General features: G+C 37.6%; 4 protein-coding genes across 6 annotated transcripts in view; 1 reads left to right on the forward strand and 3 right to left on the reverse strand.

The window, feature by feature from the left end:
• LOC149016663 (putative disease resistance RPP13-like protein 1) overlaps positions 1-26,916 on the reverse strand; it is an 81,760-nt gene that overhangs the window by 15,576 nt on the left and 39,268 nt on the right. The window lies entirely within an intron of this gene.
• On the reverse strand, positions 1,724-5,702 carry LOC149016665 (putative disease resistance RPP13-like protein 1). The gene has a single exon (XM_089154733.1). It carries the CDS (start codon positions 5,441-5,443, stop codon positions 2,042-2,044), a length of 3,402 nt encoding a protein of 1,133 aa, XP_089010859.1. The 5' UTR covers positions 5,444-5,702; the 3' UTR covers positions 1,724-2,041.
• On the forward strand, positions 8,277-26,573 carry LOC149016666 (agamous-like MADS-box protein AGL15). 3 transcript variants are annotated; one of them, XM_089154736.1, is made up of 8 exons: positions 8,277-8,580; positions 8,882-8,969; positions 9,760-9,824; positions 9,929-10,028; positions 10,583-10,696; positions 11,087-11,844; positions 12,610-12,790; positions 26,171-26,573. In XM_089154736.1, exons 1-5 carry the CDS (start codon positions 8,420-8,422, stop codon positions 10,661-10,663), a joined length of 495 nt encoding a protein of 164 aa, XP_089010862.1. In that variant the 5' UTR covers positions 8,277-8,419; the 3' UTR covers positions 10,664-10,696; positions 11,087-11,844; positions 12,610-12,790; positions 26,171-26,573. The 3 variants fall into 3 exon arrangements, with proteins under 3 accessions (XP_089010862.1, XP_089010861.1, XP_089010863.1); XM_089154735.1 differs by lacking the exon at positions 26,171-26,573 and adding an exon at positions 24,780-24,879; XM_089154737.1 differs by lacking the exon at positions 26,171-26,573 and adding an exon at positions 13,105-20,123.
• On the reverse strand, positions 21,645-25,217 carry LOC149016667 (putative disease resistance RPP13-like protein 1). The gene has a single exon (XM_089154734.1). It carries the CDS (start codon positions 25,177-25,179, stop codon positions 21,787-21,789), a length of 3,393 nt encoding a protein of 1,130 aa, XP_089010860.1. The 5' UTR covers positions 25,180-25,217; the 3' UTR covers positions 21,645-21,786.

Below are 26,916 nucleotides of genomic sequence, written 5' to 3' on the forward strand. Positions count from 1 at the left end.
CCAATGGTAAGACACCTCCAGGTGATCGAGTAAGCAACCTAGGGTTTCTAATTGAAGGATCTCCTTTGACAGTGCCTCCACTTCATTGTCATCTCACCCCATTACAAGACATGTGTACAGGAAAGTAACAAGTCAGCAAATTATCCCATTCCCCCTTCAACTCTTTTAATTTCTGTTTTGAAAACCTTACCATGTTTGATCACTTCTCCATCTTCATCAACCCCAAACCCATAGCTCCTCATCCCACCATCAAAGTTTTAACCCAATCCATTATCCTTCTACCTCCATTGACACTTGATCCCAATTACAGCCCTTCTCACCCTTCCAAAACCCAAATTCCTTGCTGTCCTGGATTCCCAAACATTAACATGAAAACCCTACCTCTAAAACTGTAAAACGTCTAAAACTGTAAACCCTAACCTAGATCCGTAAAACCCTTTAATCTGTAATCGTAACCCAAGACCCCTTCCATTCCTGACCCAAGGCCTCTTAGACCTCCTTGAGCCCTAATTTGTGGCCATTGATACCCTAACCCTAATTCCAGCACCCAAAAGGAAATACCCAGCATTCTGGTATCTAGAATATTCAGAAACATGGCCCCTAACCTAATAAATCGGACCTGAATTTTGACACTGTTTTGACCCTAAACAGAGGCTTGAATTAGTTCTGCCCAGAACCCCTTGAAATCCTAAGTCATCCTACTTCTGTTCATCTACAGATCTTGGATTCCTAGCCTTCATTCACTTGAGGCTATATCATTTGGAGAGTGGGATTCTTGTGTCACTTTTCTCCCGATGCCTTCACTAGAAAGTACCCATTAGAGCAGTGATCTTCATCTTCTTCAATTAATGCTTGTAAGTTGTAATTACTCTTCCACTCCATTGATCATTCCTGAATGCCTTTTTTTTCTTTTCCTTTTCTGTGCTTTAGGCTTTGGTTTCCAATGTTGAAGGAAAGAATGGGCCAGGCCTGACCTATAGATTGGATACGATCCAAGTACGAGCCAATATCCAGGACATGGGATGAACTGAGGAGCTTGCTTAGGTGAAAAAAAGGGTTTTATCTCTTCCCTAGGGTTAGGCTTTGATCAAACCTAGGATTTAATGGGTTAGACAAAGTGAGTGATGCAGAATCCCACAGCAAAGGTTTTCTTTTGCTGTTTTGATGGCTGGGAAGGTTAGATTGAACAGGCAGCAAGCTAGGTTTGGGCCTTCTGTTTTTTAAGAGGATAATTTAGGGGTTTGACTGGTCAGAATTGGACCACTTTGGATCAAATTTGGAGGGGTTGGAAAGGGAGGTTCATACCTGTTTTGATGGTGGAAGGTCAATGGAATGTCGGGTATTGGGAAAACCAGAATACAGAAAGGAGAAAGATGGGTTTGGGGCTGCAGTTATCAGTTTGTTGTTGCTGTAATCAATGAGTCTTGATGGAATACATGTTCGTGTTGATGGCCATGTGACCAGGCCACGATCTTTATCGTAAAACTATTTAATCCCATAGAATTTCCAAAGTACTTCAAAGAGCTGAAAACAACTGATGTATGTTCGACTACATAACATACCCTGCTGGCTTGTAGAATAGATCCATACTGTACTGAACTTCAAAGATTTTTGTTGACCAACCAAAGCTTTTAGGTATACAGAAAACTAATGATATGCTGATAAGTGATGCCTTGTAGATGCTGAATTGTTCCATGAATTGCATGTCTTGCATATATTTTAGAGCATTTTCAAAGATTGCACTCCATCTGAGGCTAATTAAAGTTCAATGAAATTGCCATGCTGGTTTTTGTTGTTTAATGAGCATTTTTAAAGAAAGCATTCCTTCTATTAGAAGACTCATGCATATCTGGTTATAGAATAAATACGCATCTGATTACAGGATTAGACTAGAAAGAAACCATACATATCTGATTATAGAAGAAATACATATCTGATTGTAGGATTAGGATAGAAAGAAATCATATGTATCTGATTAAAAGAAGAAATACCTCAATATTAGCAGCAATGCATATCTGTACTTCTCCATCTGTAGATTTTACTATAACAGGCCAGATCCACTTGTGGTGTTTAGGCTACTTTGCCATATGTCATCTATTATTACCTTTGGGATTTGTACAATCTTGGACCACTCTTCTGCTTCCTTCTTTTGGTACCGTTGTGTCAGCGTTGGACAGTTATGGATCTCCAAACGTTTAAGAGAGGATAGGTCAGAGAGTCCATCATCTAGAGATTCAAGAATGGGGCAGTCCTTGATGCAAAAATCCCTAAGGTTTGTGGGAAGCAGACCCCTTGGAATGCAAATGAGAGCATGACATCCACCAATGGCAAGAAATGAAAGAGAGGTTAGATTATAAAGACCTGAGGTATTTAGGGGTTCAAGATTCTTGCACTCCATAAGAAAGGAGCAATTCACAATCTCCAATTGTTTAAGATTTGTGAGTTTCAGCAGCCCCTTCTGCAAGATATTCAGCTGCCCAATATTTAGAACAGAAACCACCTGAAGTGCATTTGGTAAATCCATGTTTGGAATGGACTCAAGAGCAGGGCACTCTTTGATTTCTAATCTCTGGAGAGAAGTGAGGCTGCACAGTAAATTTGTGGGCAGGGACTCCAGATTCTTGCAATTGATAATCTTGAATTCTTGAACTGTAGTGGGTAACCTTGTTTCCTTGAAGGACTGAAGGGCAGGGCAATTTTCAATTACAAGTTCTTGGAGAGACATTATGGTGTCTAACTTCTTAGGTAGTGACTCCAGATTCTCACAATCGAAGATTCTCAATTCTTGAATTGCAGCTGGTAACGCTGTTTCCTGGAAGGAAACAAGAGTAGGGCAACCTCCAATTACAAATTCTTGGAGAGATGTTAAAGTGCATAGCTCATTGGGTAATGACTCCAGATTCTTGCATTCAAAGATCTTCAATTGTTGAAGTGTAGTGGGCAACCTTGTTTCCTTGAAGGACAAAATAGCATGACAACTTTGTATTGCTAATCTTCGTAGAGATACTAGAGCGTGTAGTTCCTTGGATAGTACCTCTAGATTCTCACAATTTGATATTCGAAGAGCTCGGAGAGATGTAAGGTTGTGCAATTGTAACCCAAGGTGGTGTTGCTTGGCCACCATAGCTTTTGGCTTATTATTGCCTACATTTGCCCCACTGAGTTCAGATAACTTTTTCTGTGGCCCCATATCCTTTGAGCTTAACAATTGAAGGCTGGTTAAGTTGCCCACTCCTAACGGAATTTTATCGAAGCTCCAGTTTCCTGGAAGAACAAGATTTTGAAGGTTTATGAGATTACCCAGATTTTCAGGCAATTGTCTAAGCTTCCCACAGCTAACTAGTACCAATGACTTTAAATTGTAAAGATGTCCAATCGAGTCAGGTAACTTCACAATGTCAGAAAATGAGAGATCAAGAAACCTTAGATGTTTCAACTTGCCAATCGAATCAGGCAACTCAGGGTCACAAATTCTGACACGTAGCACACGTAGGAATTGGAATTGCATGTTTAGTAAAAAGTGCCTTGGACTTCTTATCTTATCATTCCGAGTTAGAAAGGTGCGTAAGCTTTTCATGGTCTCAAATTCAGTCACCTCAATAGTATAATTTTCCACCATCGTGTAAGACAAGTGACGAGTTGTAGTTAGAATTTGGGATGACTCATCATGATCTCTCCTACAATACATTCTGCTGGATACAAATTGTGCTAAATCATGGATCAGGTCATGCATCACAAATCCTAATCCTGTGTTACTAGATGACTCAAAAAATGATCGATCTTCATGTAGTTTTGAGTCAATGAACAACGGGAATCCTGTCAGAGTGTGACAATGATTAGATAACTCGAAGAAGGACCTCATGATTAGTTCATCAAAATACTCAGCCCCTATATCTTCCAATCGTTTCTTTCCTTTTGGTTGAATTATACCTTCTGCCATCCACAAGACAACTAATTCCAACTTACTGAATGGATAGCCTTTGGGAAACAAAGCACAATATGTAAAGCATCTCTTCAGAAATGCAGGAAGATGATGGTAGCTCAGCATGAGTGATGGGAGAATCTCAGATTCTCTTAAATCCCATATTTCATTCTCCAAAATAGTTTTCCACTGAATATTCTCTCTTTTATCCCGTAAGAGACCAGCAAATGTCTTTATAGCCAATGGTAAACCCTTACATTTCTTCACAATCTCTTGTCCAAATAATGCCAACTTCTGATTTGCATGATCTGAATTTTCATCCATGAAAGCATGCCTTCTAACAAGAGCAAAACAAGCCTCATCTGACAAACCTTTCAAACAATGGTTGTTTGGAACGGTTCGCACAATTGACGCAACTCCTTTATTCCGTGTTGTAACCAATATCTTGCTTTCTATTGTACTGACTTCAAAAGCAGTTCTTAAAACCTCCCATCTCTCATAGCTCTCGTTCCACATGTCATCTAGGACCAGTAAGAATCTTTTCTTGTTCAATGCTTCTTGAAGTTTCAGCTGTAGCAGGTCCAATGAATTTGAAGGAGGAGATGAACCAGTAACTGACTCGAGAATTTCTTTGGTTAACCGAACCACATCAAAATCTTCAGATACACAAACCCAGGCTTTTAGATGAAAATGCTTGGTGACTTTCTCATTGTTATAAACAAGTTGAGCAAGGGTAGTCTTTCCAACACCGCCCATGCCCACTATGGGCAGTACTGAGAAATTATTGCCATTGTTGCTGGCATGACTGACAGTTTTTTCTGAGAGTAACCATCCAACAATCTCCTCTGTGTCTTCTTCTCGGCCAAAAACTCTATATTTATTCACCAAAGAACTCGTAGGTGGCCTTTGACTGAAAAAAGAGGGCCTTGAGGACCCAAATCCCATACTGGAAACCAAACCAAGAGCAGCACCTTCTTGTGCTGCACTTTTTAGTCTCTGATTGATGTCCCTTACTTTTGATCCAAACATTTTAATTCTTTGCAGCTCTTCAGCGATGCTATATACCTTAGGCCCGATGCCTTTTATTCCCTCCAAAGCTTCATTAATGCCATTTATTGCAGATTCAATGCGAGAGTTCGATGCAGAAGAAATACTACTTTCACTTGATGAAGTACTGAGAGGAATGGGGTGGCGTACCTGTTGGGTTTGGTGGGCTGCTTCCAATTTCAGGTGTAAAAGTTCGGTGGCATACTCATCCAATATATCCTCTGCATCATAGAGAAGTTGCTTGAGGTGGTCCAACCACAGCTTCACAGCACCATTTGTGAATTGCTTCAGTTCAGCTTCATCTAATAAGGCCTGAATCATAACTGTTGTCCGCTTCAGTGATTCCACTTCATCTAAATCAATTTCCCATCGCAGTAAGAAGTCGAGCAACTCAGGAGAGGCAAACCTGTCAAAAGCCACCTGAAGGAAAGCCGAGAGGCAGGACCCTCCAAAAAGCTGTCCCACAGATGACATTTTCTTCTCTGAAAGAGAAAAAGAAATGTAATGCAATGAAACTTAGAACAACAGAAGCAGAAATCTGATGGAGAGAAGAAAGAAGAAAGAGCAAAGATGAGGGAACTGAACACTTTTAAATGTGAAAGAGGAATTGTCCTTATGAAGAGCTGTCTGGCTGTGAAAGGTATTGGGAAATATCTTCTCGTCGTTCCCCGCTAATAACGTCATCTTTGGTCAAGCAAGCTGATGGTTGTGTTTTCAGAGAAAAAAGAGAAGAAAGTGTCAAAGTTGGAACTGCCCAGAAATTCTACAGGAGGATATGGAAGTCATGGAACTGCCTTTTTTTTTGCTTGACTCTATTCTTCCCTACTTAAGCCACACCAAACAAGAAAAATAAATAAAATTAAAAACTAAAATAAATTTTGTTGACTCCATTATTTCCACACAGGGAAAAGAAAAATAGACTTCGTGAACATATGTGCCATAGACAACTCTGCTGCTTCTGTCTTCATGGGGTCAGAGGAATTAAATACAAAGAGGACAATCTCCTTCTTTTGGGCGGTTTGAGACCCTCAATCTGTTTTCTTCTTTCTTTTTTATTTTTGGATTTTGTTGGAATCTCTATAGTGACGTCTAATTGGAATCAGGCTGAGGTAAACACGCATTTTCATGAGACTTTCATGACCTAATCATCCACCCCGAGTAGAGGATTGTACTCTCCTTCACCATATGTTTAGGAGGAGGGTTATTGGTGGTTTACTTTTATCAATATTTAGTGGTGACGCCTCCCTTAAAAATGTTAATTTTTTATGCCGAACAAGTTGTCTATCCACGTCCCACCATCTTGGATGTGTGCCATGTGCCCTGTATGTGGTACCACAGGCAGGCCATTCAAAGTGCAGGGGGATGGGCGGTTTGCCTGCCTGGACAAAGAGGATCTGAACTCCACTTTTAAATGTGAGGTAAATACAAATTGTTAAAATTATAACTTTGTTGACCAAAGAGTAATTTTATGTTCATCCATGGAACTTCTATACATTCCCCCTTTGTTTTCAAGAATAGTTAGCATTTTAGCCCAAGTTGTTACTATTACAGCTTTGTTTACCAAAGTGTCCTTAATGCAAATATGAACTTATTTTATTAAAAAAAAATTAATTTTTACTAATTTTAAATTAGGGTGAGGCCGCAAGGAGGGAGAGGGTGGGGGAGCATGAGAAAACCAAGAGTGAATATTGAGGAGGATGGCCTATGTTTTTTTTTTTTTTTTTCACAATAGATAACTATTTTTAACAAAAAAAAAAAGTTTTATCTTACCATTAAGTGCAACTTTTTCAGTCGAAAAAATTATAATTCTAATATCTTGGTTCAAAATATTCATTATTCTGAAAAAGGAGGGTGATACATGTAATTCCAAAAGTTTATATGAAAATGAAATCACACCAACCTCAAGGAGATACCCTATAAATTTCAAGTTAAGTTTTGTTTTTCAATTCTTCTCAAACACCATCTTATAGTCATGCTCTCTTACGTCGGTTTGACTTCCTCATACTAAATGTGATTCTTTAGGGTTAGTCTAAACCTCTAGTGTGCTTCAATAAAAGTTTTAGACATAATTTCTATGTAGAAGAACAAGATTTTACCTAAGAATCTTGTTCACCTCTTACATACAATTTTGACCTTTTTTATATATATATGAAGAGGTATTGCCCTTGATCCTGAGGAGACTTCGGCTCTTAATCTCATATTTATGAGGAGTTGGTTTTTACTAACTGAACCAACCCTTAGCCATGAAGTTAGATACACTTGTTGAGTCCAAGATAATGTAAGATCAAGAATTTTGTTGACCTGGAAATTCTTTTCCCTATAAATGAATAATCTGATTGTTTGGATTGCACCACACAGCACCTGAATGACAAAGACTTGAGCTGAACAACTAGCTTTCCTTGTTGATCACCATAAAGGCTCAATTATTCAAGAGCTCCCAAAACCACAAAAGTGAAGTAGGTAGTCAAGTACTCATAGATTTTCAATCTTGGATATAAGTCTAGATCAGAGATGCAAGATCTTTAGAACTTAGGATCTTCTTGTCTTTTCTTGAGCATCTGACATAGGGAGCATACCAATAAGGTATGATTACACTATTGTATGTAGAAGGGAGGGACTACTCATTCATCAATTGAAAGTCGATTTACAAATATGGAGAGTTGATTATTAGTGTTTTAGCACATAAATGAATGTCAGTTGAATCGATCTATAAGCCAAAGAAGGAAATGAACAGAAGTCCTCCATGTCTTGTGTTCTTTTCCATATGAGTAATCCTTCTGAAGTGTAGAAAAGTGAGAAGGAAATTCCAAAATGAGGATGTGAAGATCATGACACAAATCTTAAATTAACATATTCAATGCCATCCACTGTTTTAATTATGCTCTATTGTATACATAGAAGAATGCACGAGTGTGCGTTACAACTCAGATGCTTTTCATCTATGTTGGACATGTGTGCATGTATGAGAGAGGAAGTAACAAGGGAAAACCGGAACAAATTAAGAAGGGAAACTGTTGAAGTAGAGAAGTAACATAGGAAAAAAGATGGTGGTGTTAAAAAACTGGGAGATGGAGAAGGAAAACAAAACTGCAAGTTGCACTTGAATGTTGTTGCTGCCCATCCATCCGACAGTAGAGTGGTTGTTGCCATCTATTGGGCCATTTGGTATAGAACAGAGAACAAGCCTTTTGTCCACAGTGACCACAACAGTGGACCTTCTCCAAGAGGGGCTGCAGCAATAGGAAGACTTGCTGAATTAAGTAGACTAAATCAAACAACCAAACAATCTACAATTTTGAGATTTAGATTTAAGGAAAAAGTAAAAAATCTGTACTCTTTTCAAGAATTTTCCCACCTCACCTTTATTCCAGCAAACAAACTCAAACTCAGATAAGCAAAGACGGGCTACCCTGGCGAGGTAGGTCGTCGATATAAAATCCTTTCTTCGTGATGGCGACTGCTGCATTGGCAAGGTGTTTGGGAGCTGCCGTTAAGAAGGCGGCAGCGAGCAAAGAGTCAGGATGGTATACATCTCACATGGCTGCAGCTTCTTGTGCTATTCTGGAACGAATTCCTTTGGAAGATTTTACCCTCAAGTCAGAGATGCAAGGGTTCGTCTTTCTCACTTACCACTTCTTTCTCTCTGTATTTGATTCTGGGCTTTTATATGCAGCGATATTAAACCTCAACATTTCCATGTTTGTTCACTAATTTATTAAGTATTCAACCTGCTCGATGAAATTCCTGGCTGTTTATTCTAGGCTTTTCTGATCTTGTTGGATGTGAATATTCTGACATTTCGTGTTAGACTATTCCCCACTTTCTGATTATGTGATGCATTTTTTCACTTACATGATAGTCGGACTATTGGGACTGAAAGGAACTTATCTGGTTGCTGTTTTCTTTGTGAAGCATGAAGCAGACACTTTCGAGATACAACGAGTGTGTCGATCGTTCTCAACCTTCTACAGTTCCATATGAGCAAGTGGTAGTTTTTCTTGTAAGTACTTGCAAGATCTGATGTTCTTCCTTTTCAAGTTGCCCAATATGTTTCTTTATGTCTCAAGTTCTTAGTTGTGACATAAAAATAAGTAAATAAAACAAATTCAGGCTTATCCCGATTTATTACTCTGTCACTTATTCTGCCACTGAACTGAGCATTTTCTCACCCAAAGGCATCCCTATTGCTTGTATAAAATTGAGTTCAACGTATATGGTTAAACATATCCTCAATATAGATCTTTTTCAGTAGATGTTAGAATGTACATCTGTCATGCTAAACTATTCCTTATACATTGATTTGATTAATGAATGGCAGGATCTTTGTCTCTCTAGATGTAGGCATGTCTAGATTTGGCTTAATTAAGGAAAAGATGAAGATACTATATGTTTTCAGAGATCAAGTTAGCTGTGTTGTTTGGGACTGGGCTCTAAGTCCTGGAAATGACTTCTATTCTCAATTGCCCATGTTCTTGGATATTGTCTCTGGCATACTTATCAGATTCATGCAGTTATCTGTAGCTCATATCCTGATGCACATTTAATAGACTGTAGTCTTGTTATGAGTTCTTAAGGTATACTTGGTGGTGCATGGTTACATGTTTCATAACTATTTACTGGGAATCTGCAAACTTCTTCATCCAGTCTATTGTGAATTATTTTTTTGCTTACATTTATCCTATGGTCTATTCCTTTCTCAATAACTTTGATTATTTGGAATCCTATTATAACATAAAAGGTTTATTGTTTATTTTGATACTTTTGACCAACTCTTTCTTCTTTGCATACAGAGGCAACAATCTGAGGAGGTGAACATTTTGAAAGATGAAATTACCAAGTTACGAATGACACAACTGTAGGTGCTTTAAAGTTGTATGTGGTGGTCTTCTTTCATTTTCTTGGGGAATTTATATCATAATATTTGAGTTTTCTATTTTTCTGGTCATTAATCTTCTGTAGGCAGATGATGGGCAAAGAACCGACTGGCTTAAGCATGAAAGAATTGCAGCACCTGGAGCACATACTAAATGAAGGGATAGCATGTGTGAAGCAGAAAAAGGTACTTGAAATTATAAGAATTAACTATCAAAACTTGTGAAGTTTATCTCAAAACTTTTCTGCAAGAATCAAATTGGTTGTCAATGAGCTGGTCTGGGATAAGCTGTAGCTTGACCCAGGACCTAGAGAAGCTCACAGTTTTGGGCTGAAGCATAGCATGTGAATGGTGTATTACTAAAAACTCAAGCTTGCTCACTAGCAAGCTAGCCTGGGTCTTAATTGTTCTTGGCCTGAGTTGAATTTTATTTTTTATGTCAAAATATTTTGTACGTGGTTTGTGTATGGTGGACAAACATGTTTTCAACTGTGGATGGAGATGAGAAACCGTGTATTGTAAACATTCATGTCCATCCAATGGTTGAAAATACAAAAATGTATGTATATGTCCGTGTATGAAAACCTTAGTTTTCCACTGATATCCCTCTGAATTCAAACAATTAGAGTTTTTTTATTACTTATATTTTTTTTATCTGTTGGCAAGATCATTTTTTTTAATATGTTGAAACCTATAAGTTCTGAGAAGTAAAAAAATGCATTTTTTCGAACTTGTTCCAGGCTCCATGGTGTTTGCAAAGAGAATCCCTTGGCACCTATCATTGGAAGACTGGGGCTACCCCTCTACCGTACCAGTGGTGATAACTCTGTGCTGTATGACCATGATTTATAAAGGTAAGAATTGATCCTATTTGTTGTCAATATTTTATGTTTTATGATCTTTCGGCTAGATTTGCATGTAGTAGGGTTGGGACAATTCCTTCGCTATGAGAGTGCATCTCAACCTGATCAATTATCTTGGCCATCAGTTCTAATCCAATTTTTAGATGGTTAGGATCTACCATCAGGTTTTCTTGTGGCTTTACATTTTTAACTGCTCTGTTTCTGGTCTACCTAGATTCTACTAGCTTGTGCTATCCTGGTGTATGGTAGATCAGGGAAGCTATGCTGCATAAGACTATACAATGACAGACATGGACGGAATAAATGGTTTCTCATGTTTTTAGCCTGTAATTTTTTCTGTTCCTTGTTTCTGCTTTAAACTTCTTTCAGTTCTGTTTGCAGCTATGCACTCTTTGATAGGGAAGGTAATCAAGTCCCACAAGATTTAGTGACCTAGGTTGGCCAAACATTCGAAAGTATCTTGAGTGAGGCAAGTCTTTTCCCTTTCATCAACTGCCAATCTCCTTTTTATTTAATGTGCATGCCAGCAAACATACTTATGCTCCTTAGTATTTGTTCTGCTGAAGTATTTTTTCAATCAATTTATTGGATTTTATGTGATCTCAACCATTAGTTATTGGGTGGTATTCTTGTATTATTTGATTTGAGCTTCCATTGTGAAAGGCACTGTGGAAGCACAGGGTTCACTGCCTCACTCATTTGTGCGACCTGATATAGTGCTTCACAGGAGTCAACCCTCTCATATGGGAGTGTTTAGTTTTTATTGTGTTAACCTTAATGTCTATTTTCTGAGTTGTTGCCAATTTGATGACTGTAGACAGATAAAGTTAGACAGGAGCGCATCAAAGATATGTCTATACTCCGTGCACTTGAAATTGTTTATGAAAGGAGGCCAGATCTCATTTTTGTTGATTTGAAATTCATATGTTTATCCCTTGTCCTACCAAATTGTTATATCGTAATATTATTTTTTTTGGTAAACGTAATATCATAATATTCAAGTCTTCAAAGTTTTTAACTGCAAGATTGGTGGCAGGCTAGAAGGACTTTCCTATAAAGTACTACAGTGGTAGTTATGTAGAATGGAAGGTTGGTTTGCCGCTGATGCAGATACTATCCCACTTAAATGTTGGGATGAGGTTAGTCATTTTGTTTGACAAGATCTTGCAAAATTATTTACTTTGAAGAAGGAAAGAATCTTGTATTCTTGAAACTTCATGGAGTCAATTAAAGTAATATAGTTCAGTGAATGTTGCTAACAGTAATTTCTGCAGCAAGTTTTAGTTCACATATTTTTTCATTCAGTGCGAGAGTGGACAATAAATATGTATTTTTTTTATTTCCAATATTTTGAGATGGGTACTAAATGGATAGAGAAAGAATTCTTATCTTTTTTATTACTGCCATTACCCCTGGATACATGCTTATGATTGAATTTGACTTGTCCTGTGCATCTTGTGATATTTGAGATTGTTTAGATCTAATGGACATATTGCGTGATCTCCACAACATATTAAATTGAGGAATGTTAAGGCCATTCTGCAAATGAATGTCACTTAAATGAGCAAAACAGTAGGCTACTCTGCATTTCTGAATAGATTTCATGTAGTAACTCTTATCTGTTGAATCGAGTAATCCTTATATGTTAATAGATCTGAAAGTTGCTTACATTTATTATATCTTGTTTCCCAACCTTATGTGGTCATGTACTTAAGGCTTTCAAGATTGTGTGCCTGGATCATTGTACTGGTGAGGTCCATTGGTTTGAAGTGATTGTTGGAATTTGACATTCTGTGCTTGAATGCCTGCCTGCTTGCCCACGTTGTAGATGTTTTTATTATGAGTGGAAACCTGCATTTCATATTGACTATCGTCTCTCTCTGTTTTCTTTCCCAATCTTTCAGGAAGAACTTCTGCCTGGCGGTCATGGGCTTATGGTCCGTGGTTATCGCCTTGTTATCTTGTTTTTCAGTCATAGGAGATGTGAGAGGTGAAGGCTTAATGTTTGGGGTACAACTTGTCACTGACAGGAAAGAGAAGACACCCGCAAAGGCATAACTGTTGTTTTGTTTCAGAAGCTGAGAGGTAAAATGCATATATACTTGTGCATGTATCTATTTTCTTCTTAGTTTATCTTGTAAAATCATTCCTGTTCTTCCTTACATTGAACAAACACAATGTGGATGGTATTAATTTAGATCAAACTCTGTATCTTATTTTTCCTTTAAAAACAATTAATCTACTAATCACCTATAGTTCAGTCGTGAGAAATGATTTCGGAGAACACATCACATGTGCATATGCATGTGCGTCTTTACTAGTATACATATATGTATGTATGTAAATAGATTCTCATTTAATTTTTGTTTTGTTTTTGGCTATATACCTGTAAAGTGAAGGCTGTGACAATGATGGACAAAGCAACAGAACCAGTCTCAAGGATGTTGATTGAAGTCAAGGTCCATTTTAAGACCCATGACCCATGCAACCAATACAGTGAAAGGAACCTGAACCATATACCCAATATATGTTAGCTGAGTGATTGTAGTGGCTTTTGTTTGGTGAGTCAAAAAGGGATTGATTGACAGTTAGAGATTCTTAATCTTACCACAAAGATAGAAATTTGTGTTGCAAACTCTAGAGCAATACCCAAAGATTTGTTCTAGATCATGTCAAAAACCAAGTCAAGTTCCATAAAATTCGTGATCTGTCATAAAAAAAAAAAAATACCACACGAAAAGAAATCAGAGTTCATCTATACTATTTTGACAGCACGTAGGATGACCATATGTTCTTTTGATTGACTTTTTGCACTTTTGTGGTCCCAAGGGAAAGAACACCAAAAGCGAGAAGAAGCTAAGAAACCGCAACCTTATAAGCCCTTGGATATATTAAAGGCATAGGACTTGAAGTGCCTTCAACCCTTGTTTCGTTATGCTATAGAAGTTAGAGAGATCGAGGGAGATCAAGATTGATCAACAGAGAAACCCAAGCCAAAAATAAAGACATTAAAATTCAGAAAATTCTCTATGGAGCAATACCAATTATAAAACAGAACATTGAATCGTTTCTCACAGAATAGAAGTTGTTGATCTAGTCTCTCATGCGTGGCTTTGCTGCCCAGAATTCTAGTATAGAAAATGGCGATAAAGCCACACATGAGAGACCAAACTTCTATCAAACACATGGGACAATGACTGCTAATTCAATCCATGATTTTGTGGCAAAAAGGAAAAGATCAAGAGTAGTAAGACCAACTCAAAAGCTTGCTTGTAGATATAGAAAGCTTGGTCATGACCATTTTGATGGAAAGAGCAACCTTAAAAAAGAAAGAGAGGGAGGGAACTCAGACACAATACTGGGATTTGATATGAAATAAGATTATAACCGAAGTCTCCACCCAAGGGATCCAACTCAGAAGCTGCTAGGTTACTCAACATCCCCTCCTAACTCCGTCAACTTGATGAGCACTAAAAGATCACTTTTGATGCCTTGTGTTTGGACCCCTTCCAATGCCTCAGATCACCCAGGAGCCAAGACAACTATAGTTTGATCATCAAGTCTATTGAGGAGCTTTAAGACCTGTAACCTCCCAGTGATATTGGAGGCGGCCTTCTAGAGCTACTACAATGCTATAGGTCCTGTTTCTAGGACAAGAGGTATAGAAAGAATAACTTAAAAAGATAGAAGCATCAAAGTGATTACATTGTCACATCCACCCAACTGGTACCCTATTTGGCATACCTGAGTGTGTGATCCACAGCCCCGAAGAACAAATATCGAGGAAATCATCTTCCCACATACACAATAAAATAATGGGTAATTTTCATCTGGACCCCCTGAGGTTTGGTCCAAGTCACTTTTAGTCCAGTTTAAGTTTTCTTTTGCATATGGTTCCCCTTAGTTTCAAGAAATGATTAAATAAGGACAAGTTTAACAGAAACTGTTAGTTTAATATTTTTTATGACAAAAATACCCTCTCTCTTTTTCAATTTATTGGTTTAGTTTTTTTTTCTTCTTTTTAATATATTTCATCCACGGCATCATCATTTATAAAAACCTGAAAAGAAATCTCATCCTTGCTTTGCAGAATCAAATTAGAAACCGAGATATTAAATCCTGCGGATTCTTTTTTTTGTTGAGCAAAGTGCTCTTTGGATCTTCATTTATAAGAGTTTTCCGTAATGGCTCAAGAAACAAAAGAAGAAGAAATAAGGAACAGAGGAGCTTCATTAAGGGTGAGACCAATTGATCCCAACTGATGATGTCTTCAAGTTCCCTCAGACCATCAAAACAAGTTCTTTCAAACCTTTAGTGACATGGATCCATGTTTGAAGCTGGACGACGAGCTGCAAATCCTGCCGATTCAGTGAAAGATATACTCTAGTAATGAAGCTGATGAACTCAGAGACACATTCTTGCACGCAATCGTTGGCCTCCTTGGAGATCTTCCCATTTGGGGGCACGACCTTTTTCATGATCCGACTAATGTTGGCTATGGGAAGGAACCTATCCTGTTCTTTATCTGCAGAACTAGTCAATTGAGAACACCCAGCACTACCTCCACTGCCTTGTTCACCGGAATGAACGCTCTCGGGAGTGCCTGGAGCTCCAGACTCTGCCATGAAACCTTAGAGCTGGATTTCAGCACCAAACTAAAAAGAAAAAACGAAAAAATGCGGAATCATCGAGTCGTAATAGTACTCGCAGCACAATTAAAAAGAAAAAAAAGGATAATCACGAAATAAACGGAAACCTAACCCTAAAAAAAGGATAATCACGAAATAAACGGAAACCTAATCCTAGCCCTAACGCCATGTGCGCTTAAGCAGAGAGAACAAGTGCACAAAGAATAGAATAACGGTTTCGACAGATTTTGGATTTGAAAATTTCAAAGAATATAGATTCGTCGAATTTGAAAGAGAAAGAGAGATTTTCTTCGAGTTTTGTGGTGTTTACCAGTGAATAGGAGATTAAGAAATAAATAAAAATTGGCGGAGAAGATGGCACCAATAAGGATTCGTCGAATTTGAAGGAGAAGTTTGAAAGCAAAATTGTGGTTTGGTGTCGGATCCCTGACGTTGGAATTTAATTTGTTCTTTCGTTCCTTTGTGTCTCCTTCTCTCCTGGTTGGTCTTCTCAGTTCTTAGCCAACCATGAGATCAAGACCCGTCAACCCTGCCGGAATCCTCCTTTTCTTGTGGGACTGTTTAACTATGAATGAAAGAAAGAAACTTTAAAAAAAATCGAAAAAAAAAGAGGTATTTTTGTCACAAAAATTATTAAACTAACAATTTCCATTAAAGTTGTCCTTATTTAATCGTTTCTTGAAACCACAGGGGAGCCATATGCAAAAGAAAACTTAAACTGGACTAAAAGTTACTTGGACCAAACCTCAGGGGGTCCAGATGAAAATTACCCTAAAATAATCAAGAACAAGATGTAATCAATGTATCATTATATAAACAAAGAGATCAAGATAAGAAGAGAGAATGACAATATTATCAGAGTGCGGAAAGAATGATACCAATATATAATAATCAAAATGTAGAGTGTGTGGAAAATCACTCCACATAACACATCGGAAATGTAGCTCGAAACTAAAATGGAAGGATTACAACTGATTCTCAAAAGAGAAAGAAAAGAGATAATCAAACTAAACTAAGGTTTCTTCTATCTTAATCTTCATAAACATAAGCTAAAGAAACTAAACACGGTCGCTTTCACTCCAAGGTAGGGCTAATCCTGGTTAGCATGATCACACGGGGGATCTTCACCGTAATCTTCGTAATCGCTAGCACCTTGAGAGTAGTATGCATCATCGGCTTGTGCTTCATAGTACTGGCCGTCATACTCATCAGTACCTGAGAATAATCTAACAAAGATATTTACACAAAAAGGAGTGAGTTCAAAGAACTCAATAAGGCAAGTTATTCCATAGCAACATAAATAACATGATAGGAAAACATAGCAGATGCAATATGGTATGAGACAGACAATGCATGAATGAGTCTAACTCTATGTATGCTGGTCTCTATAGGCAGACATGCTTTAAGTCATAGCACCATACTTCTTTGGGTAGGTCAAATCACTCTCCCTCAACCATCTTGGTATCTTGGGCTCTGTCGGTGGTAGTTGGGTCTTGCATCTCTCGGGACATTCCATGGCTGGGGTTTAGGTCACCTCTCTCTCACATCACCATTGGTCTAAGTATTGGCGCATGTCAAGGTAAAGCCTAGCCAAATGCAAGTCATCTACTTGGTTATATCAAGTCAGAGTTAGATACGTCCATTCCTCGGCCCAGGAGATCCTTTCCGGTATCCTTCTCACTAGAGTCAGCGTATCCTATGGCTACAACCAGCTTGGACTACGGGTTCATCAACCCTATTGGTCATCTACAAATAATAGACAGGAAGCTCTCACGTCCTCTCACGGGTTGACTGCCGGTCTTGAGCGCCCACAAATCCCCATTGCTACCACTGGTCACTCGGTCTCAATACCCTTCCGAATTGGGTCTGATATAACAGGGACATCCTGGCCAAACACCGCTAGACAAGCCCTAGGTATGACAACCAATAATCCGGAAATCGTCAAAGGGCACCATTAGAAATATCCCATACTATTTCCACTGATGTTCAAGGATAGAAATGTCAAAATGACATTTCCCAATCCCAAATCATACCTAAACAATCACATTCCCTATTCAGTCATAACATACACAATTGATACCTCATCATATAGAAGGATACATATAAACATGACCAATTGCTTATGTAAATGGCAAGGATAAGTAATCATACATGATTCAAGTAATAAAGAAATACGTGAACAAGGTACTACTGTACTTGAAGTACTTACAGTAGTAGCATCATACTATGAAAGTATAAGAATGGCAGTGAATCTAAGAAATTCTCAAAATAGAAACTAAGATTCACGCAATCTATGTTATTAACTTTGATAGATATCCGTAGATCAAAGAGAATGGTTCAAAACTTAGAAAATAAACCCTAAACAAGCATAGATACAACATTAGGAAAGAGGCCTAGAAGATCAAAGGTCAAACGAATCAAATCGGACGAAGAACACAGTTGCTGTCAGCCTTGGTCGATTGGGTGGTAGCTTGGTACAATCGACCAAGCAATCGACCACCTGAACAATACGTAGCAGAAAACAGAATTTTGATCCGAAACTCATCTTTCGGGATTCAAAACACTTTGAAATTTCAGGGATCATTAAGAACAGTAATCTAAGACTACCTAGCATAGATTAGACACTAACAATGGTAAAAAACAATACCTACTAATTTGGAAACATGACTTTCTAATTTGGTAAAAATCATAGTTTTCAATGAAACAAGCTATGAACTCAAGAGAGAGGCTAGAGATGATAAGATCTCATTCTAGTAGAACATAAATAGTAGATCATACATGAATCTAACATGAAAATAGATCTAACATGCTAGAGAAATAAATCGAAAGATGATCATGGCTTCATGAAGAAATCATAAAAATCATGGCTATGATCAAGTATGAAGATCATTGGAATGAATGGAGATTCATTCCCAACCTTGAATACTATAAAAAGAGATGTTGCAAGTATGCAATACCTTCTTCATAATCATAGTACAGAGATTAGATCATGCAAGAGTAAATCAACAACAAGCATGAGAGATTACTAACCTTGATTGAGGAATAATCGATGAAAACTTCGAAAACTTGCAAGTAGATCTCCTTCAATCACAAGAGAGGCTTTGAGAGGGGTTCTCCACATTCTGTAAGGGTTTTAGAAACAAAGGAGGCTAAGAAACATGTACTTCTATTATATAGAGCACCAAAAGACCTAACAGAGGATCTTGATAGATTCTATCCCTGTTGGTCGATTGGCTGGTCGACTAGCCCAGTCAACCACCCAGTCGACCAAGCATGTTAGCAAGGCCAAAACAGGGAAATGAAGGCCTAAATTTAATCCAAATCCAATGGGCTTCTCCCAACTTAACACATGGTTTACCTAGTACAGAGGAATGCCTTCAAATCATGTCCAACTATACGTTAAGTCCATCAACTAATCTTATCTTCATCAAGGTGCAGTTTCATTTCCAAATCTGCCAAAGCTTCCAAGTATGGAACACCATCATCAACTTCCATGGGTTCTGGGTCAAATACCATGTCTTCCATTGAGATGACTCATAGTTGACTTCTTTCTTTATTTCGGGTCTTCGGACCTACAAACAACAAGGTTTTTGGGTCAAGGTTAGGGCTGGGTTTCACAGCTTACACTTCAAGCATGCAAAACATGGATCTTTATTCCATCACTGTAAAGGGGGGTGGGTCATATATGCCGGTAAAATAAAACCTATTGGAAAACAAAAGACAAGCATTGATTCTATAGTTCAGAGACATACAAACACTCGCATAACAAAATTAACTATAAAAAGGGCTACTTCGATTTGATGAAAGTGAAGCAAAAGTGAAGCAATGAAAACGTTAGCTACTTAGATGAAATAAATAGGTTTGCCATTGATTTGTCATAGCATTTGCATCTTGTCTCCCATTTTTCGTTCATCTATTCCACAAAATTACAACCATTGTATGAATCCTGTATTTGGGTTCTTTCTTTGTATTTGTCATGCTCTTAGGCACTCCAAAGGATCCAAATGGCCAGACCTAAAAGATTTAAAAAAAAAAAAAAAAAACTCTCTTCAATAATTCATGCACCAAAAACCACCACCCACTACAAACAAATTCCACCAGAAAAAGTACCTAGAACAGAAGCATAGAAATCAACATCCAAACCCCAAAACCAAATATAGTTCAGTCAACTTTTCTCAAAATAATTATGAAACATAAGTCCTTATTTAACATATTTGTCATTTCCTACCTTAATTCATAGGAAATTTGATCTGCAATTTGTATCCCAGTGGGGAATGAATTGTAAAGTGAAAAAGGTACCTAAACATTGAAGCTTTAGTTGTGGAATCTACAAATTATTTGCCTTTGGTAGATCATACAGACTTACTTCAATTTTGATCCTATCTCTTGGTGCTATCCATTAAAATAAAAAAAAAAAAAAAAAAAAACTGTTTAATAAATAGCCATCAATTCCTCCTGTTGCTATAAATGTGTGGGTGCAGTGGAGCAAGAGGGACTAAAATAAAATGTCCAAACACAAATAAAAACATTTAAATTCAAAAAATTCTTTGTGGAGCAATTCCAATTAAAAATATAGAACATGGAATTGATACGTACTTTGTCAAACAAATTTTAGAAAGGGTCTTTGAGAGAAACCCTTGTTCCATTCTGCTATGGAAGTTAGAGAAACCGTAGTTATTGAATCTAAGGAAGTTGAGAGAGATCGATATTGATAATAAGAGAAGCTTGGGTCTCTAGATATTGATAACAAGAGAAGGGTAAAGCTAGGCTTTGGGGGGGGGGGGGGTGTGTAAAGGATTAGGTTTTAGGAGAAGAAGAAAGGGGTTGGGGCTAATTCAATTTATTGTTTTGTTAATGAACAACTACTTTGAGTGCTTGAAAATATCCTTCAACTTGCAGATATTTTTACAATAGGGGGAAAGCTTCAAGAGAATTAAATATGACAGGGAGACAATTTGGGGGGGGGGGGTGTGTGCCATGAAATCCCCTCAGCTTCACCAGACAAAAGACTTTGACTCCCCACCACGTGGAAAGTAAAAGAACTAGACCTGCCAACCTAATAAAAGAATAAAGAGGAAAATCTGAAATAGGGAACACCGAAGTTGTATTTGAGTCCTACTCAGTTTAGGAAACTTAAAGTCCACTCTTAGTGGTAAATTGATAGCATATTTGTACTAAATAAATGACAACAAGAGTTAATAAATAACCAGTGATATAGAACTAACAAACAGCAGCAGAGATCAAGTGTTACAAATCAGAACCAGAAAATGAGGTTTGAAGAAGTGGACTTGTAGTAGGATTTCTGAATTTGGTCAGAACTCCTGAGTTCTGAAAACATGAATCCAATCAGGATCATCAAATGTTAAAACAGAATCATAATAGCAAGAATTCAGGAAACTGAAACTATTGAGTAAACTACTAGTAGGAATGCTGAAATTGACGGACAAGTTCTGATTTTTAAAACGCTGATGGAACATAATTAGAACCAGACTAGAAGCTGAAGGTAATAACGACCGTAACATGATTCAGTGACAGATAGATTGATGAATCAGAAAAGCTATGCAGATAGTAAAGGGTAAATGAATAAACTATGCAATAAGAATGGAAAGCTTATAAAGTATTCTTTTTCCTCTTACTGTTATGTTCTGTAACATTTCCCTGCATTGGAGCAAGGCCCTCAAATGAGAGGGAAGAAGGAAAGAGTAGGGTAAAGGAACGGGAGTATGGAATAGTCTGAGGTGGGGCAGGTTTTGTGTTTAGATACGTGTTGTTGCTATAATCAATAAGTCTTGATGGAATACATGTTTGTGTCTATGGCCACACTCTTTACCCTAAAATTATTTAATCCCACATTTCGAATTTCAAAACTCCTACAAAGAGCTGAAAATATGACCTGCTGAATAAATGTACGCACTACCTATAACCTGCTGAATTGTAGAACAGATCCATACTGTACTGAACTTCAATGATTTTTGTTGACCGACCGAATCCCTTACCTATGCAGAAAACTAATGATATGCTCATAAGTAATGCCTTGTAGATGCTCAATAGTTCCATGCAATTGTATGTCTAGTATATATTTTAGAGCATTTTCAAGGATAGCACTCCATCTGAGGCTAATTAAAGTTCCATGAAATTGTCATGATGCTTTTTGTTGGTTGTTGAGCACTTTTAAAGAAAACATTCCATCTCTTGTTTCTCCTCTATTAGAGGAGTCATACATATTAGCTGCGGTGCGTATCTGATTATAGAAGAAATAGATATCTGCATACAGGATTAGGCTAGAAAGAAACCGTACATATCTGATCAAAGAAGACATACATAACTTATTACAGGATTAGCATAGAAAGAAATCATTCGTATCTGATTAAAGAAGAAATACCTCAATATTAGCAGCAATGCATATCTGTACTTCTCCATCTGTAGATTTTACTATAAGAGGCCAGATCCACTTGTGGTGTTTATGCTACTTTGCCATACGTCATCTATTATTACCTTTGGGATTTGGACGATCTTGGACCACTCTTCTGCTTCTCTCTTTTGGTACCGTTGTGCCAGCGTTGGACAGTTATGGATCTCCAAACATTTAAGAGAGGATAGGTTGGAGAGTCCATCATATAGAGATTCAAGAATTGGGCAGTCCTTGATGCAAAAATCTTTAAGGTTTGTGGGAAGCAGACCCTTTGGAATGCAAATGAGAGCAAGACATCCACCAATGGTAAGAAATGAAAGAGAAGTGAGATTATAAAGACCTGAGGTATGTAGGGGTTCAAGATTCTTGCACTCTGTAAGAAAGGAGCAATTCACAATCTCCAATTGTTTAAGATTCGTCAGTTTCAGCAGCCCCTTCTGCAAGATATTTAGCTGCCCACAATTTAGAACAGAAACCACCTGAAGTGCATTTGGTAAATCCATGTTTGGAATGGACTCAAGAGCAGGGCACTCTTTGATTTCTAATCTCTGGAGGGAAGTGAGGCTACACGGTAAACTTGTGGGCAGGGACTCTAGATTCTTGCAATTGATGATCTTGAATTCTTGAACTGTAGTGGGTAACCTTGTTTCCTTGGAAGACCGAAGAGCAGGGCAGTTTTCAATCACAAGTTCTTGGAGAGACGTTAGAGTGTCTAGCTTCTTAGGTAGCGACTCCAGATTATCGCAATCCAAGATCCTCAATTCTTGAAGTGCAATAGGTAAAATCGTTTCCTGGAAGGACTCAAGAGTAGGGCAACTTTCAATTTCAAGTTCTTGGAGAAATGTTAGTGTGTGTAGCTCATTGGGTAATGACTGCAGATTCTTGCAGTCAACAATCTTCAATTCTTGAAGCGCAATGGGCAACCTTGTATCCTTGAACGACAAAATAGCATGGCAACCATGTATAACTAATCTTCGTAGAGATACTAAAGCGTGTAGTCCCTTGGATAGTACCTCTAGATTCTCACAGTTTGATATTAGAAAAACTCGGAGTGAGGTAAGGTTGTGCAATTGTAACCCAAGGTGGTGTTGCTTGGCCACCATTTCTTCTGGCGTATTGTTGCCTACATTTGCCCCACTGAGTTCAGATAGCTTTTTGTGTGGCCCCACATCGTTTGAGATTAACAATTGAAGGCTGGTTAAGTTACCCACTCCTAGTGGAATTTTATGGAAGCTCCAGTTTCCAGGAAGAACAAGATATCGAAGGTTGATGAGATTACCCAGATTTTCAGGCAATTGTCTAAGCTTCCCGCAGTTAATAAGTGCCAATATTTGTAAATTGTAAAGATGTCCAATTGAGTCAGGTAACTTTACAATGTCAGAAAATGAGAGATCAAGAAGCCTTAGATGTTTCAAATTGCCAATCGAAACAGGCAACTCAGGGTTGCAAATTCTGACACGTAGCACACGTAGGAATTGGAATTGCATGTTTGGTAAAAAGTGCCTTGGACTTCTTATCTTATCATTTCGAGTTAGAAGGGTACGTAAGCTTTTCATGGCCTGAAATTCAGTCACCTCAATAGTATAATTTTCCACCATCATGTAAGACAAGTGACGAGTTGTAGTTAGAACTTGGGATGACTCATCATGATCTCTTCTACAATACATTCTACCAGATACAAATTGTGCTAAATCTTGGATCAGATCATGCATCACAAATCTTAATCCTGTGTTATTAGATGATTCAAAAAATGATCTTATTTGAAGTCGTTTTGTTGAGTCAACGAACGGGTGAGCATGACAATGATTAGATAACTCGAAGAAGGACCTCATAAATAGTTCATCAAAATACTCAGCCCCTATATCTTCCAATCGTTTCTTTCCTTTTGGTTGAATTATACCTTCTGACATCCACAAGACAACTAATTCCAACTTACTGAATACATAGCCTTTGGGAAACAAAGCACAATATGTAAAGCATCTCTTCAGAAATGCAGGAAGATGATGGTAGCTCAGCATGAGTGATGGGAGAATCTCAGATTCTCTTAAATCCCATATTTCATTCTCCAAAATAGTTTTCCATTGAATATTCTCTCTTTTATCCCGTAAAAGACCAGCAAATGTCTTTATAGCCAATGGTAAACCCTTACATTTCTTCACAATCTCTTGTCCAAATAATGCCAACTTCTGATTTGCATGATGTGAATTTTCATCCATGAAAGCATGCCTTCTAACAAGAGCAAAACAAGCCTCATCTGACAAACCTTTCAAGCAGTGGTTGTTTGGAACAGTACGCACGATTGATGCAACCCCTTTATTCCGTGTTGTAACCAATATCTTGCTTTCTATTGTACTGACTTCAAATGCAGTGCTTAAAACCTCCCATCTCTCATAGTTCTCATTCCACATGTCATCGAGGACCAGTAAGAATCTTTTCCTGTTCAATGCTTCTTGAAGTTTCAGCTGTAGCAGGTCCAATGAATTTGGAGGAGGAGATGAACCAGTAACTGACTCGAGAATTTCTTTGGTTAACCGAACCACATCAAAATCTTCAGATACACAAACCCAAGCTTTTAGATGAAAATGCTTGGTGACTTTCTCATTGTTATAAACAAGTTGAGCAAGGGTAGTCTTGCCAACACCGCCCATGCCAACTATTGGCAGTACTGAGAAATTATTGCCATTGTTGCTGGCATGACTGACAGTTTTTCCTGAGAGTAACCATCCAACAATCTCCTCTGTGTCTTCTTCTCGGCCGAAAACTTTATATTTATTCACCAAAGAACTCGTAGGTGGCCTTGGACTGAAAGAAAAGGGCCTTGAGGACCCAAATCCCATACTGGAAACCAAACCAAGAGCTGCACCTTCTTGTGCTACACTTTTTAATCTCTGATTGATGTCCCTTACTTTTGATCCAAACATTTTAATTCTTTGCAGCTCTTCAGCGATACTATATACCTTAGGTCCGATGCCTTTTATTCCCTCCCAAGCTTCATTAATGCCATTTATTGCAGATTCAATGCTAGAGTTCGATGCAGAAGAAATACTACTTTCACTTGATGAAGTACTGAGAGGAATGGGGTGGCGTACCTGTTGGCTTTGGTGGGCAGCTTCCAATTTCAGGTGTAAAAGTTCAGTGGCATACTCATCCAATATATCCTCTGCATCATAGAGAAGTTGCTTGAGGTGGTCCAACCACAGCTTCACAGCACCATTTGTGAATTGCTTCAGTTCAGCTTCATCTAATAAGGCCTGAATCATAATTGTTGTCCGCTTCAGTGATTCCACTTCATCCAAATCAATTTCCCATCGCAGTAAGAAGTCGAGCAACTCAGGAGAGGCAAACCTGTCAAAAGCCACCTGAAGGAAAGCCGAGAGGCAGGACCCTCCAAAAAGCTGTCCAAAAGATGACATTTCTTCTCTGAAAGAGGAAAGAAATGTAATGCGATGAAACTTAGAAAAATAGAAGCAGAAATCTGATGGAGGGAAGAAAGAAGAAGAGGAAAGATGAGGGAACTGAACACTTTTCAATGTGAAAGAGGAATTGTGCTTATGACAGGTATTGTTAAAAATAAAAATTTTAAAAATAAAAAAAATTTAAAATAAAAATTTAAAATAAAAATTTAAAATAAATTTTGATGACTCCATTATTTCGGATTTTTATTTGCAGTAGTAGCCAATAGTCAGGATTTGGCCAAATAAATCAAACGGTAGTTGTAATAGAAAATACAAGAATATATCTGTGAATATAAAAAAAAATATTACATTTAAACTCAGCTTCTGCCTTCATGGTGGCAGAGGAATTAAAAACAAAGAGGACAATCTCCATAATCCATTCCTTCTTCTACGCATTTTGATACCTCAGTTAAGGGTGTCAATACGGTACTGAAACCATTTAACCATACCAAACCATGCCGCTTAAAATCATATTGTACCGCATCGTTTCAAATTGCATACGGTATGTACAAAAACCGTTTTCTAGAATTCGATACAGTACGTTTTCAGTTTCGGTTTTGGACTTTGTATCGTTAGTATATACCGTATACCATACCGATAACGTATCGAATACCGTGTTTGTACCGTATCTGAAGTCTGCGGCATAAATGCCTTTTCTCAACGCATATAAAATTGTTTTCCAAGGCTTAGTTACTGTGATAAAGTATCTATTAAACAAGCATTTCTTTGTTTTCATGAAATCAATACCTTGATTTATTGTGGTAATATTATAGATTAGAAGAATTGGTGTTTTATACCGAAATCATATGGTACGATATATCAAAATATGATGATAGGGACTCATTAAATATTCCGGAATACTAAAATAACAACACTCATCTAGTTGATCTAGAAGATTATTTGTGTATGCATACTTTACAATTTAATAAAAATATTCTGATATGTGCAGGGGTCTCTTACTAGCAGCTAGGAGTAACAGGTTGGAGCATTGGATATGCACAGACGGACATCTACAGTTCGTCAATTTTGGAAGGCGGGAATTTAGTGAAATATTGAATACTATGCTTTTTTGCCTACAGTTAGGCATGCATATTGCGAAATGGAAGGGGATAAGGATAGATGAGATCTGGACTAATCATCATCAAATTACAACGCTCTTACTAAGGCCTTTAACAGAGAAATAGTCTCTAAAGGAACTAATAAGGTTAATGGACTTAACTGACACAGTTAAATATGTGAAATATGTTGACTTCCCTAACCCAGTGCTCTATTTGTATTTTGAAAAGTATGCATATTTTGCAGCCACACAGCTAGATTGTTGTAGTAGTACATCACCTACAATATGTAGGTGTTATTAGCACTAACTTTCCTTTAATTAAAGTTTTTCTTTCACCAAAAAAAAAAAAATAATAAAAACAAATAAATATATATATATACTTTTCATGCCGTTTTTCTCGTATCGGTTTTATATCGAAACCGTACCTAACCATTTTAAAAATATTGTTTTTATACCATTCCATATAAATTTGGAACGTTTTCTATGACAGTTTGAACTGCGGTATAGAACGATTTTGGTATGACGTTTTAGATTTAATGAGTGGTTATTGTGGAGGATGACTTTTTATTTATTTATTTATTAATATAGAACAATTTTTAACAAAAAAAGTAATATCTTACCAACAAGGATATTTTAGT

The sequence above is a fragment of the Hakea prostrata genome, chromosome 5 (genome assembly GCF_041222555.1).
Source record: "Hakea prostrata isolate BN-2017 chromosome 5, UWA_Hpros_2, whole genome shotgun sequence".
Taxonomy (NCBI): domain Eukaryota; kingdom Viridiplantae; phylum Streptophyta; class Magnoliopsida; order Proteales; family Proteaceae; genus Hakea; species Hakea prostrata.

Excerpts from the sequence above, each read along its gene's own strand:
- LOC149016666 (XM_089154736.1), top strand. The coding sequence starts at position 8,420 with ATGGCGACTGCTGCATTGGCAAGGTGTTTGGGAGCTGCCGTTAAGAAG. Across the intron at positions 8,581-8,881 it reads CTCAAGTCAGAGATGCAAGG|CATGAAGCAGACACTTTCGA; the intron begins GTTCGTCTTTCT and ends TTCTTTGTGAAG. Across the intron at positions 8,970-9,759 it reads AGCAAGTGGTAGTTTTTCTT|AGGCAACAATCTGAGGAGGT; the intron begins GTAAGTACTTGC and ends CTTTGCATACAG.
- LOC149016667 (XM_089154734.1), bottom strand. The coding sequence starts at position 25,179 with ATGTCATCTTTTGGACAGCTTTTTGGAGGGTCCTGCCTCTCGGCTTTC.
- LOC149016665 (XM_089154733.1), bottom strand. The coding sequence starts at position 5,443 with ATGTCATCTGTGGGACAGCTTTTTGGAGGGTCCTGCCTCTCGGCTTTC.